The sequence below is a fragment of the Fringilla coelebs genome (genome assembly GCF_963513975.1).
Source record: "Fringilla coelebs genome assembly, chromosome: 8".
Classification (NCBI taxonomy): Eukaryota; Metazoa; Chordata; class Aves; order Passeriformes; family Fringillidae; genus Fringilla; species Fringilla coelebs.
Genome location: NC_140066.1, coordinates 17,863,577 through 17,878,672, shown reverse-complemented (window position 1 = coordinate 17,878,672; position 15,096 = coordinate 17,863,577). Strand labels below are relative to the sequence as shown.

At 43.9% G+C, this 15,096-nt stretch overlaps 1 protein-coding gene across 2 annotated transcripts in view; it reads left to right on the top strand.

Annotated features, from left to right (window-relative positions):
- PAX2 (paired box 2) overlaps positions 1 to 15,096 on the top strand; it is a gene marked incomplete at its 3' end in the record, with an annotated part of 83,094 nt that overhangs the window by 31,862 nt on the left and 36,136 nt on the right. For both annotated transcript variants that reach the window (XM_084209876.1, XM_084209877.1), the window contains exons 4-5: positions 2,472 to 2,557; positions 4,581 to 4,700. In XM_084209876.1, the coding sequence (XP_084066002.1) occupies positions 2,472 to 2,557; positions 4,581 to 4,700 (206 nt within the window). The remainder of the gene's footprint in view (positions 1 to 2,471; positions 2,558 to 4,580; positions 4,701 to 15,096) is intronic.

The window sequence follows — 15,096 nt, the reverse complement described above, 5'->3', positions numbered from 1 at the left end:
ACTGGCACTAACTGGGGTTCTCAGCCAAGAGACCTCGAACTGCATGGGAGAGGAAATTGAACCTTCCTCTTCATCCCCTGCCTGGGTTTTGGAATATTATGGACAGGCATTTTATACCTGCAGCGTTTCACAGGCTGTTTTTACTCTAAATGGGTTTTTGAAACTTTGCAATTTTCATGCAGCATGATTCAGCACAGCCTGATCTGCCATCTCAGTATAATTAGACTCATCTTATGGTTCCCCTCATGAGAAGCTGAGCTGTCTGGTGCCATCTCCCAGTACAAATGGTAAATCTGATGTCATATCTCAGTATGAATGGAACCATCTGATGTCACATCAGTGCTAACAGGACGTTTTATAATATGTCATCTAAGGCTGCAGGGGAAATCTTCTAATCCATTCACTGTGCTACACTACAATAGAACATAACACAGTATAATGTGTAGGTTAACTTAGACACCCTCAGGCAGATTTTGGATAGATGGATAGATGGATGGATAGAAACATTTATACAAAGTATACATATATTATATCACTCTATTGATTTTAAAAAAGTTCCAGGACTGCCTAGCCATAATGAGATTTTTGAACTTTGTGTTGCGATCAATGAGGGGAATATTATTGGCGTGGAGAATTGATATACCCGCTCTCTGTGGCTTGTTCTGCTCCTGGACTGCCCCTGCCCCCAAGGTGTACGATTCCATCAGACACTTAACCTCTTTTACAGTGTCATCAGGCTAAAAGGAATCTAATAGTGACACGGGACTTGTGCTCAGCACTCTGGCACTATTGCTTTCCTGTCACAAATAATTTATAGCTTTCTATTTCCATCCCTTTGCCTGCACCCCATCCCCTTTTTCTGTTTCTCTGGGCTGGGGGAAATCAATAAACTCACACAACCAGAGTGGCACTTCAGGGGGTTTTAGGGGGAATGTGAGATAAGAGGGGAAAAAAGAAAAAAAACAGGAAAGAAGAAAAAAGTTATATTATTTGCTGTAGCACACTTTTTCGATCAGCTCTTCACCTAGTATGAATCATATGACCTCAGAATCTGGCCCTGAGGCCTTCAGACACTTTTTGTATAGGTTCTCAGCAACTATAGATTAGGGCATCTGGTACCACTGATCTATCCGGATCTCCATCCTCAGCTAGAACCTTGATATTCTCTGTCTCCAGCTATGTCCCAGGCACTCCAGCTACGTGTCAGGCTTCATCAAGCTTGTAGCAGAGTTTTCTAACATGCTGAGATGGAATTTTCTCTTTCTTTTCCTAAGAAGGCTTCATTCTCAGAAGTAGTGGTTTTTAAAAATTGCCCCCACAATGTCTCTGCCTATCCCTATCCATGCCGTATCACCCACTAGCCACACATTTGCTCTTTGAAGTTTTGCCAACTTATTCTTTAGAACAATTTTTTAATGGAAGCTCTCAAGTGGGCAGGACAAATCTTCTATTTGCTTTCACTTTCTGGAGAGATTTTTGCCTAGAAAATGAAGCTAATATAATGCAGGACTAAGAGTTCCAGAAGCTCAGTCTGAAGAGAATCTGCAGCCTACACCCCAGCTGGGGTGGCTGAAGAGAGAAGAGGCTTGTTCTAATCTCAGAAAGGAGTTTGGTTTCCATGGCCATCACAGGTCATGGCTTATTCACTAAGTTCCTTGGTGGAACAGCTGTTCCTAACTCACAGATACCCAATATCTGCCAGTAGTCAGGGACTTTGCAGTCAGGTACTAGGTACTAGTGATTTTCTTTCACCACTGACCTCAGCTGGATTTAAACCAGTGACCTAGAGGTGAAAGATTTCATGTAACAAGAAACAGAGCACTGACAATTACAGTTCAGTTTATTGTCATTCTGAGCTACATTATAACCTTTGTGATGCCTTTTTGAGTTCCCATGCTGTGTTCATTCACCACCTGACAAACACCAATTTTTGCCCTGTTTGATGGACCTTTTTTCCTGGTGATCTATATGCCATCACCAGTCCCTACAGATGCCTTCTGCTTTCACCTCATTTATGAAGGGCAAGGGCTTTAGGCAAACCTTCCACAGTACAAAACATTTAGTCAGTAAGAAGGGTATTCTTCAGGTAGACAACAAAATTAAAGCTACTCCATTTGTAAATTCAGCAATGTCTCTAATAGCTGTGAAGACTGCACTGTTATTATGCTCACAGCTCAGACCATAAATGACAATGCAGCTGTTAACGCACGGAAGATCCTAGCTTGCTCACTGAACACCATCCTTATGCAGTGAACACCCAAGTCTGGGATGAAGAAGACAGTGCAGAAATAGGATGATTCTCGGAAAGCTGGACTATTAAAGCAGTAAAATCAGAACCACAAGGCAAATGAAGCCACTTGCTGCACCGAGAGCTCAGATCGAGCCTTCAGGTTCTGATATCTGGGGCTGTGGGTCTGCAAAGGCACAGAGAAGATGCATTTGAGTTCTGAATGTGTTTCATTCTTTTCCAGGATCATCAGAACCAAAGTTCAGCAACCTTTTCACCCAACACCAGATGGGAGTGGGACAGGTGTGACTGCACCAGGACATACTATTGGTAAGTAGACTGGCATGAGGGGTGGTGACAGGTCAAGTGGAAATGGGGATGAAGCCTAGTTGAGGAAACAAAGTCTGACAAGCAGATGCTAAACAGAGCAAAAGGGAGGAGGGGTGAGGGGAAAGAAGCCTCCATGAAAATCAGAGTTTTCTATTCTTTGTCTCCCCTGTTGCATTGCAGAGAGATGAATCACAGAGAAACTAGCCCAAAGTAGGGGTTTGCCCAAGTGATTCTGCCTTAATGTCCATTTCCCGTTCATGCTCTCTCCTTCATCTCCTTATAGAGAAGTATTTACTGCTGTCCTGTCTAAGCATCAGTCTTCACCTTTTCCTTTGTCCTTATTCTGACTCTCTTTTTCCTCCCTACCAATTTATCATTTCTCCTTTTTTTTTGATGGAAATGGTCCATTTTTTAATGGACCATTAAAAAAAACATGGGTAAGATATTCCAGCTGCCTCATAACTAAGTTCTTCATTGTTCTAGCTCTGCAGTCAGGTATCCCATGGGTGTATTTCACTGAGAAAGCGCATTTTTTTTGCTGCGGGAGATGTTTTGCTGGTTTGTTGAGGTGAACAGAAGATGGAGGCTGTAATACAGTGACCAAATGCCTCCTTAGTCTGTTTAGAGGTACTGTGTTAGATGTGTGATGAGATACTTTCTGTGGGGTGGATATGTCTGCTCTTGCTAGCATAACTTTATCTAGTGACAAACTAGAGCAGAAAAAACATGCAGTATTCTGGGATATTGTGAAATACAGGGGCTCATTTGTGGCCTAAGACTTTCTTAGATTCTGTTGGTTATTGAGAATCTGCTGCTACACAAGGATTTACCAGAAAATGCTCATCTGCATGGGACAGAGCTGGTAGATGTCCTGTACACAAACTGTATTCAGGATTAGAATGAGAAAATATGGAAGAACATTTCTGGATGCCCTTTTAATATGGACTTGCTCACTGGACTGATCACAACAGATGGAGCTGGCAGATTCCTTCTTGGAACAGTAGTGCAATGTCTAGGGAATGCAATGGTTGAGCTGGGATAGTGATTGTGAGTGCTTCTAGTGGAGTCTCTCATTGCTCTGGGATGTTCTAGGAAGTCAGTCTACATTGGAGAGTGTTGAAAGGTTCTGCTCCATCCTGAAAGGCTTCTGTTGGATGTATTGATTGCTTCAGGTCAGTGCTTTATGAGCTGAATGATGAACAGTGGCCTGTAAGAAAACTGGGATATTCTTTCCAGTACTGGGACACACTGGGACACAATAGGTATGCCTGCTGGATGCATAGGTCTACATGTTCTATTTTCTAGAGGCCTGATTATCATGAAAGGATCATTTCTAATTTGGATTACTTGATACCTTTGATATACTGGAAATTCATGAGCAATATTGCACAGCCACGTGGCCAGAGCATTCTGCCTATTGATACTGCTTAGTACAAAAGGAAGGCACTAGATTTTCATCAATCTGGGTGGTAGTATGCATCACCCAGTCATTCCAGTAGGGAACTGATTTTAATAGGCCAGCACTGAAGTGCTTCTAACCTATGCTAAGACGGTAATTTTTTCACTGAGTGTTTCAAGTGGGCATGTAAGAGGCTAGTCTGCCTAAGACAGAGCATGTGCACTCCTGGAGAAAAAATACTGAGAGGAAATAATCTGGTAAAGTATGGATGGACTATGAAGTCACTAGAGAATGTGGCCTATGCAGCATTTCACTTGATTACCTTGAAAGCCTGCTCTGAACTGGGATGTAACAGCATTTAGCTTCTTGATGAAATACACTTACTTGTTTTCAATGGCCCTGTATTGGAAGGCTGTAAAGCTAGAGTATAGCAGTGGACAAGCAAAGCTGGGATGCAGCTTTGCTGGGATACAGTAGAGTAAGTCTTTCAGCATGAGGGACCAGGAATCAGCTTAGTGCCCAGGCTTTCCTATTAGACTGGTGGCATGCATAGCTTTCAGCTGGGGATCCCTGAGTGCTGTGCTGCTCTCCTGATGGCCCTTTCTCCCTTTTCCTTTCATCCAGTGCCCAGCACAGCATCCCCTCCTGTCTCCAGTGCCTCCAATGATCCAGTGGGCTCTTACTCCATTAACGGGATCCTGGGGATTCCTCGGTCGAATGGCGAGAAGAGGAAACGTGATGAAGGTAGGGGGAGGGGAGAAGCTCATCCTCCCTTTTATATTCTTTGTCCCCATGTACAGGCTCCAATTTCAGGCCAAGGTTTGCAGCTGCTCCAGGGGCTAGATCAGTTTTAGCAAGAGACCAGTTCCCCGCCACTGCCCTGCTGGCTTGGAATGCTCTTCTTCTGAGGCCTTTCATGACAGGCTGCATCTCCAGACATCTGCTCAGCAGGCAGAGAGCCGTCTCCATTGCTGGAGCTGATCCCAAGTCCATTCACTGCTGGAAACGGCTGGAACTGAGCTCCCCAGGAGCCAGCAGGTGCCCGGACTTTGAACTGTGGGTAAACATGGTTTCCCTGACTCACTTGATTTCAAACTAAATGCCATCTTGGAGAAGCACCAGCAATGTGGGAGTTGTCTTTCATTCCCCTTGCAAACAAGTTCCTGCCCTGTGATGTGCCACAAGCTACATTAGCTGGTGATCACAAGGGCCCAGTTTTCAATGAGTAGCATCTACCACAGCAGAACTGTCATGCTTGCAACAGTCTGAAAGCAGAACAGGAGGTCTTCTGAGTTCTGTGATCCCAAGGTTGTCTCTCAGCCTTTCACTTAGGCTGTAATGAAATAGTATTAAGCTCTCTCCATTTGCATCCTACCTGCTGTGAAATATTCAGGGCAAAGATCCTGAAATTAAAAAAAAGCTGGAGCCTCAGGTCTAAATAGACTGAGTCAGGAGGGGTGGGTAAGGTCTTGGTGCTCTTATGGTGGCTTTCAAACACTTTTCTTTAAATCTGTCTTTGAAAATTTGATTTGTTCTAAAACTGAGGGCCAGGAAGTGAACTTTTTAAAGAATATTGACTGACCAGTTTGTTGGGTTCAGCTCTGACTTCAGTATGTTGTGTTGCTTGTTGCATGGAAAGACCTCTTAGGACAGGTGGCTCAGTGTGCTGTGTGTGCTGTAATCCCAATGCTGTGCAGTTCAAGAGAACATGAGATTTCTCTGTGATATGTGGCGAGAAGAGAAAACTCTCCTGAGACAGATGCTGCATTTTGAGGTTTTGCTAGTAATTTTCTTAGTATTGGTTCTGGTGAGGTTCACATCTGTAAGTTTTTGATCCAAATAAACACAGTAATCCTAAGAACAAAAGGCAATCATCACGTTCCCTTTCTCCCTTATACAAAGTAAAACTAGATGCAAGGACCCAATCCAGCTTCTGTTAAATGGGAAGATTTTTGCTGATGTCATTGGAAATTGGATCAGGGCCCCAGAGGAAGATCCATTTCCCAGCTAGATGGCAGTAGGGCCCAGCTTAGAAAAAAAATGTAGTGATGGAAGGGCTGAGTCAATGCCTCAAAGTCAAAAAATGTCAGGAGCAAGAGACAAGTATTGCAAACCTTTCCATCATTTGCCATCATTACATATAAAGAAAATAGTGACATTTCAAACTGAATGACACGTTTCTCTAACAGTTGTGCAGATCTCCTTGCAGTTATTTGAGGGTTTTGTGAATCCCTGTTCTCATACAATCCAATGTGGTGATCACCATCTCTCAACATGGTGCCTCCACATCTCATTAGAAATTAAGCGCTTCAATCTGGCTTCAGCTACTATTCAGGCTATACCTGGAAAGATCATCCCACTTTAGATGCAGCCACACAGTCACTTCCAGCCTCAGAACCTGAGCTTTCTTTGGAGCAGTACAATTAAATATAGAAACAACACAGCAGCCATCTAAGACTGTGACGCTTGACAATGATATATTGATAGTAAGAACTATTCTTTGTGTCTGTCCTTGATTCATTCCAGATTTGATTTAGGCAAGTGACAATATGCAGCTCCTTGCTGTTGGCCAAGCGCCCACATATCCCACTAGGAATCAAAAGGGTACCAACCAGACAATCCTGCAGATGTTGCTTGTCTTTAGGTCTCAGAGTTTTAGGTGGCAGTTACATGACATGGTTGTAACTGCCTTAGATGACAGCCTTAATCCTGCCATCCCAGATATCTGCTGCAGGGACACGTTGTGCTCCTCGTCTCCAGAGAAAGCTCACATGGGACCCCCAGCTCGCTGCTCAACATCTCTAACAATGAGTTGCGTTATCTGGGCTCACACTGGCCTCCAGAAATGCTGAAAAATATTGTCCCTTTGCGGGGCTGAGTCCTAAGGTTAGAAGGGTGCAAGGGGAAGTTTTGCAAAGCCAGTGATCTGCACTGATTCCTGGGCAGTCTCCTCTGTAGCTCTGAGCATTCTGATTATTTCCAGTTGAGACGGGGAGTAGGAAAAGTTTGTCAAGAGATATAACGTGAGTATTTCTTTCATATTCATGCTGGATGCATACACCTCAGTATTTCCCAGAGCTTCTGAACACTTTTTTGCAGTTTCTTTCTTAACTTCAGGTTTTATTCTCACATTGAAAAGCCCTTGTGAGCTTTGCACATCTACTTTCCAAGCATTCAGGGAGTGGTTCTTCCCTAAAGGAGGCAGAAGAAGCAGCACTGCTCTCTCTTTCCGCTCTGTTGGACCAGCTCTGCTGCAAGGATTCCTCTGTGAGGAATGCAGTTCAGCAGAAAGGGGAAGTACCAAGCTGTTCCTGAACCACTAGTTCTGAAAACCTTGTTAGCAACCTCTGTGATGGCTGGGGGGAACAGGGCAGGAGAAAGACAGAAAAGCTTCTATTTGAGCACACCCCCTCCCCCAGGTCCTCCTTGCTGCAGCTGGTGTCTACATTAGACAGTAGCACAGATGATTAAGAAGAGGAGAGATAATTATGTGTCAAGATGATGTAGCAGAACTCCCGAGCTGGAGAGAAGGAGCCAGACAGATGCATGAGGTGGGCTCAGAGATGGACGCTGACAGCCAGGTGTGCTCCCCACAGGGAGTTAGAGGGAAGAGTGGGAATCCCAACCTACCAAATACACTGGTTGCAAGTGCAAGGGTTGCCTGAGTGATGTATGACATTGAGAGAGAGCTAGCTGGGAAGCAGCTCTGAGTGTCCACTAGTCACAACAACGAACTGTTGGCCATGAGTCTTTCCCCAACACTCAGTATGTCTTCCTCAGGTGAATGCCAACGGATGGTCAGGATTTGCCTTGTTAAGATCAAATTACACTTTTGCTTCAGTTTATAACCAGTAATTGCAAAACTTCTGACTCCTGTGACAGAGTTGGTATCCTGTGATTTTGAAAATCATTTGACTAAAAAAGTTCACCACCATTTGTGTAGCACATTGTGTGCCATTTCTTGTGGTCTGTGGGTATTGCCAGTGGAGCTGTAACTTCCCTCTGACCTTATACCCACCATCACTTACACCCACCTGCAGATGGAAAGACCTGCAGGTATACCTTTCTGGTATTCTCTTGCCATCTTCCAAAGGCAGAAGCCACCCTGCAGCTTGTGATGATTTTCTCAAGACCAGTGAGGGTCTTACACTATCAAGTTGCATCAGAAAAGATGAATTCCTGTCTCTTTTTGATTTGAGTGTTGTAGTACTCTGTCACATGGCAGGCCTACCATGTTCAGCAGGGTCATTGCCAGACTAAGAAGCAGCAATCCAATATCCAGAAGGACAAAGGGGGAAAATATGCAACTACTTCTGCTTTTTCAAAACCCCTTAATTGACAGCTAAAAGAATGAGAACAGGGGTGACCCAGAAGCACTAACAAAAACTTAGTATCACTCATATTGTAGGCTTGAGCACTGTACAAGGAGAAAAAAAGGAGAAATGCAGAGAAAGTGAAAGACAGATAAATAGATAGAAAGATAGGTAGATAGATAGATATAGATGAATAATTAGATACCAGGAAAAGAGTATATCAAGCCAGCATACCACAGCATCTTCAGCTGGGTGAAACTTCAGCAATTTTTACAAAACTATTCTTATGAGACATGGCCCTTTCTTTCCATAATAGGCTGCAAACAGATTTCCTGTCTAAACCTAAATTCTCATTTGGGATTCAGCTTCCAGTGAGGTTGGTGCTGTAACATTCTCAGCATTATTAATCTTAGTCCGTGACAGTATCTGTAGTATTTGACAGCATTACTGGCAATAATATCTGCAGCGCTGACAATGGCAGAGATAATATCCCCCAGTATTATCGACATTAGCAGGGATCATATCTGCAGTCTGTTATTGGTGGGAGCAGACGTAATGTGTCCAGTATTATTAGTATCAGTAGTAATAAAACCCAAAGGCTTCTTAGTGTGATCAGTGCTAATATCAGCACTAGGTTTGTGGGAGAGGAGGGGATGGAGTGATTGCTACTGTAAATGGCAATAATACTCATGGTGTTTGCAGTGAAGGAATCCCCAGCAGAGATGGGGTACAAGCCTGAAAAGGCAGAAGTCTCTCCTTCCCATTCTTCACTTGTCATTTTGATGATTAGAGTGAGTGACACTGATGCCTAGTAATGCAGGGCTGTGTCAGTGCAGGGGGACAATGAAGAGTCACCAAGATTTCTACAGATCTGGTGGTGTTTTCCAAGAAGTGTTAGCTGTATCAGTGCAGATGTTTCACCATACTCCTCAAATGGGATTGGGCTGTGCTAAACAGGGTGCTGTCCACTATTTGTAGGAGCATCTGCACTGTTAATCCTGGAGCTATAGGATAGGCTCCATCACTGCTCTTCTCTTTGGTACTGTTCATATAATTTTCTGACTGTTATTGCCACAACATCCTCTACTGAAAATCAGTGCTTTTGTTACAGGTGGTTTTCTCTTTCCTCACTCCAAATGGGAGGACTCCGAGTGCAGAGCAGGGTCTTGACAGTGTTTAGCTTGGGACTTTTCCTACCTTGCTGTGATCTGATTTTCATATTGGGAAATTAAAAATTACTCCTTCTGGTGGAGTGTGAGGTAGGGATATCTGTGACAGTCCCAGTACTGAAAGTTTTTTAAAAACTGCCCCAGGACATAGACTGTTTTAAAGACTTGAGTTCAAAATTTTCTTCAAGTGGAAAGTAACACAGAGCAGAGAGGTGTGTAATGTGTCTAAGTTTTTGAGCAGATATATGGCAGTTGAGTTTGCCACTGCAAATATGACCCCATTTGTGTTGTTCAGAGTGGCAGGGATAATACAGTTTGAGAGACGTGGCTGTGACATTTCAGATTACTGTGTCCATGTCAGTGGCACACAGTATGTGTTTGCAGGCAGTTTGGTTGTGGTTATCCTGTTGCTGTAACTATCACTATAGGTTGTGGGTTTGTGATGCTAATGATGAGACTAACTGTATCACTACTTACTCTGCTGCCCCATTACACTCCTCACAGGAGCAGCTGTGAATTGTTTCTTGTGGTATGTTTGCATCAGGCATGGAAGGGTGTTTCAACATGGTAATTGTTGGTTCACTGGTGCAGTTTCTACTGTGCTGTCACTGCAATTCATAGAGTTGTTACTGCAGCTGATATAATGTGTTGGTTGAAAACAGACTGGCCATGACAATGAAGTCAATACAGCTATGTCACTGCAGCACCATGTTCAGAATGGTGTGTTTTCATGAAATGTGATATTAGTGTTCCACAGCATGCTGGGGTCATTTCAGAACATACAGTGTGCTTATGCTGTCATCTGCAGTATAGTGATGCTTTGCTTAGGCTGGAGTTGTACCAGAGCAGAGGTCTTGCCCAGAACTGTCCTGTGGGGAAATGCATTCATTCATTTTTCTATGCTGCCTGCATATGTTTGCTAAGAATATGAATGAGTCATTCCATTTGACTGTGTCATGGCCTGATGTATGTTCATCTCTGGGCATATTAGGTATATTTCTGTTCTCCTCAAACCCTAATAATTGTTGAAGACAACAGGGTGTGTTTGGACCCCTGCAGGTGATGGAACAGCACTACTGTCTGTGGTGAACCTGCATTGTTTCACAGTGTGATTTTTTGTCACCACAGCTGACTTGTTTGTGTTATTCTATATGACTGCTTTATTGCAGGTCAGAAATAGTCTTAATGACACTGGAGACACATGCAGTTATATTGCCTCAGGTGCTAACCCCATGTTCCAACCATCACACAGAGTTGTGGGGTGTACACACAGCAGTTTATGGATGTGCAGATGGGCTGAGCAGATTCTGGAGTCTTTCAAATTCTCACAATGTTTTTCTCCTACTTTCCCTGGGACTGTTGTTTTATGCAGCACAGCTGAGTTTCCAGTGGCTGGCAGCTTGCAGCAATGGTGTATCTCTGCAAACAGAAGCAGTCACAGGGGACCAGGCTCACTGTGTTTATACACACAAGTCTAGGTATTCCCGCCATTCTAGATGAAAATACAAATTGAAGAGGGAGTTTATTCTAAGTGATCACCCACTTCTCCCTCCTGAAGGTCTTTGGCTAGCGAGACCCCTGGAAGGACATAAGAAAAGCACCTGCTACTCATCCTGCACCTCTATAAATAAACTGCAGGAGGATGTCAGAAAAGGGAGAGTATGTATAGGAAAACAGAGGAGGGGGAAAGTGGATGAAGCAGAAGACAATGAATAAGCAGCACAGCACTGACAGAAATGTGGGCTGCTGCACCAGGAATCTGGAGGTCAGTCTGTAAGCAGGAGAAACAGGATACATGTATTTGTGTGAGGTGTCTGCACACACGCTGGGAGTTTGGGGAGTACACATTGCTCAGGAAGAAGTCAGGTAAGGGAGAGTTAACAGCTTACATCACAAAAAGCAGTTTGGACAGAATGCCCTGCTTCCAAAGCTTATAGTGCTGCTTAGTTTGGCAGGGGCTGGTATTCTCTGAAGACAAGCTGGTCTGGCTTCAGTTGTATTTGTGTGCATCTCTGATTGTGTATTTGTGTCTCTAGGAATGCACGCTTGGTTGTTTTTTGCATTTCTGTGTTAGGATCACTGGTCTCTACTTATCTGTGCTTATGTACTGGGGTGAGTGGCAGGTTGGACCCGTATTTTTGTGCATGCCTGTGGAGACCTAGAAAATGTGTATGTTAAGCTGTGTATAATATTGCCTAGTAGGAGAATGGATACTGTGGACATATGGATGACACAGACATATGGATGTCTGGGCATGTATGGCTCAGTATTAGTGCTATGTATTTTTATGAATGCGAGGTATTTGTATTCACATTTTGAGCATATATGAGAATGTTGTATATTTGTATGTATATTCTGAGTGTATGTGTTGTTACATACTTGGCATATCAATGTATCTTTGTGGTTGCTGGATGTGAATATGTAGCCTGCTAGTGCTGTGCACTTCTGTATATAGTTTGTACAGATGTGTATTTGCATTGAGGTTATGTATTTGTGTGTTTGTTATATATATATTTATATATACAAATATTGGTTGTTCTTGCCTGTATAAAGGCTGTTTATTTATGTAAATATTTTGTATTTGTTTACATTATTTGATTCTGTACATGTTAATTTAAGGAAATTACTTTGAGTTACAGGTTTTCATTTAGTTAGTATACATATACTTTTGTAAGTTATTTGTTTAATCAGAAATTACATTTAATTGACATGCATCTACATTAGTACCTCTGTGTGTCTCAGTTTGCATTCTTGTGTCTTTAATGTTAATTTGCTATGTTTTGTGGGAGCTACTTATGCATAGAACTTTTCTTTACATTTATTTGTGTGAGTACCATAAGTGTGTGCTTTTCTGACTGCTTGTTATGGGTATTTAGTTTGTGGTTAGATATTTTTCCACTTTTTGACTCATTCTTGGGAGTGGTTGTTGCAGCTAATGTGTCAACAGGAATCAGGCAGCTACAACTCCTCCTAGTGTCTCTGCCTCCTCAATGACTCTCAATGTGCAAAGGCTGCTCCCCAGTTTTGTTAGATGCCTGGTTCTCTGGATCTTCTTAGATGAGTTTTACATTGGGTCTGCCTGCAATCATGGAGGAGGCTGTGATATGTTGTCATGGATGTAAAGAGTATGGGAGTCTGAGGGAGCATGGTGTCTGAATCCATGAGGGTCTCAGGTTAATGTGCAGTGGATGATAGAATCAACTGCAAAGGAATCAGAAATAACTGGCAATGTGCAGGCAAATGGTGTTTTAGAGGGCTGTTGGTATAACAGCAGATGAGGATGCCATGACCAGTGAGAGACACTGGCTTGGGGTCAAGTGACATGGCAATGAGACATAAGGGCAATACTACTGTGGAATAAAGGTGACATGGCCCTGAGACAAAACATGGGTCACAGTGACATGCCAACGACCCAGGCTGATCTGTCAGAACAGGGAGAGCTGGAATCTGTCCATCAGCTGAATAAGGCAAGGAAAAACAGGAGGAGGAGGGTGAAGAAGATCAGAGGCAAATCAACAGACCTGTACCTGGACTGTAGGACCCAGATTGCCAGCAGTTTGGGACATGCAGTGTCTCCAGAGGAACAGTTGTGTCGTGGTGTGAAGGGCCAGGGCAGCCTGTTAGCAGTGGCTGTTTGCTCACAGTGATGGAGAGCAGGGATAACACAGTGATGACATCAGGTGGTGGCCATATCCTGTGAAGGTAGCCATGGACCATGGGGACTGTGTGGGCAGGGGCATTATTCCCAGTTGCTGGAAAAACAAAGAACCTAACAGGCAGTAAAACAAAAACAAAGGAGACTTGGAAGCACCTGACAGCCCTAATTCATCACAGCCCAAGATTTTTTCCCCCCTCATGTTCCCATTATATTTGTTTGTAAAAGTGGAAATCAATTTTGAAGGTAATTTTCTGGAAAGAATGGAAGGGAGGTGGGAGGGCTGGATAAGGCAGAGATGGCAAGAGGAAAAAAAAAATTTAGGCCAGGCACAGCCCAGGGGCAGCTCTTGGCAAGGTGAAAGAAAATTGCATATTCAATCTCCATCCATGAATCTCCCTTGCTGCTGCCCGCCTCCTGCTCGAAAACAATGAAGGCTTTCTCCCCTACGCTGCACAACGCCTGAGTATCAGCGCTCACTTTAACTTCAGGGTCATTAATTCACCTGATTATTGCAGGAGAGGAGAGGGTTGCAGAGGCATCCATTCTAAAGAGCCCTCCCTTAGCTCATCCTTTGATTAGTTCAGGGTGGGGGGAGTTGAGATAATGTGTTGTCTTGGACACAGTTTAAAATGGGAGGGGTTGAAGAGGGGGTGGAAGGAGGTAGAGAGGGAAAGATGTGGCCCAGCTTGTTGTGGAAGGGAGGGTTGGAAAGCAGTCATTCTTGCATCCCTCTGCTGTGGTGTTACTGCAAATTAAAAGTAGCATGTTCCACTTCGTAGCTATCTTTCAGGGAGGGGAGGGGCATGGGTATATGTCGGCATGGGGATGGGGGGATCTTATCATTGCTTCCTCAGCAGCCCAGCGTAGTGTCACCCTGTGAGGTGACATTTGAATTTACAATTCCGCAGAGAAAAGCCATTAATTCACAAATTAACATTTCTCCCTCTCTCTCTCTCTCTCTAGCTCTTTCTCTCTCTCTCTCTCTCTCTCTATCTCACATGGATGTGCAAGCAATTGAAAAGACAAAGGAAATAGCCTTAAGGAAGAGACTTTACTGCTACTCTGTCTGTGCAGAGATTGCTACTACTGCTTCTAGATAGATAAACCAATTACCTGAGCTGCTCTGCTCATGGCAGCCTGCTATTACCTCCTTTTGTAGAGCTGATTCCATTGCTGGATTACACTGTGTGTATCTCATTAATGTAAACCAGCATGATACTGGGCACTGTTTCTGACCCTTCTTGCCATAGCCCCTTGCTCTGCAGTGGAAGTGGGAGCTGGGAGAGGAGTTGAAGAGAGGTGACAGTAGGCACAACATACTTCCTAGAGCAGGCTACACACAGAGCTCATTAGAATACCTGTGCTAAGCTTAGAGGAGATGGGGGCTTCCCTTCTGTGGAGCAGATTGCATGACATTAACCCTGATCCCTTCCACGTCTTGGTGAGCAGCCAGGGTGCTATGCAAGAGGCCTTGTGCATGGGCACCAGGTATGGGCAGACCCTTGCATTATGAGCTCTACAAAGAGTTTTCAACAGGTGTAGAAATGTGTGTGGCAAGCAGACACAGAGTACAAAAGCTGTGCGTCCATAGCTATTGCACACGAGTGACTGACTCACAGAGGAACACAACAGAGCTCAGAATAAGAGGCAAGAGTAAGCACTTCAGTTTACAGACTGAGAGGGCCAGATTTCTCTGTAGTGCAACTCTATTGAAAGCAAGTAAAGGATGCCTATAGAGATGTTCTCATCCAAGACAAACACTAGACACTACTTCTACATAACCCTGTTGTCTTACTAAATCCCTCTTGTTGCTCTTTCCTGCCACTGTCTTTCTCACATACTTCTGCCATCACTGCTGCTGTGGCTGCTTGGATGGCACACACACACATAGGCACTCAGCCACACACTGGTGCCGCCACAGGCACACATGTGTCACACTGCCAGCCTGGCTATGCAAACTCATACCTCTGCAGACACAGCTTCTCCCCACCTGCTCTGGT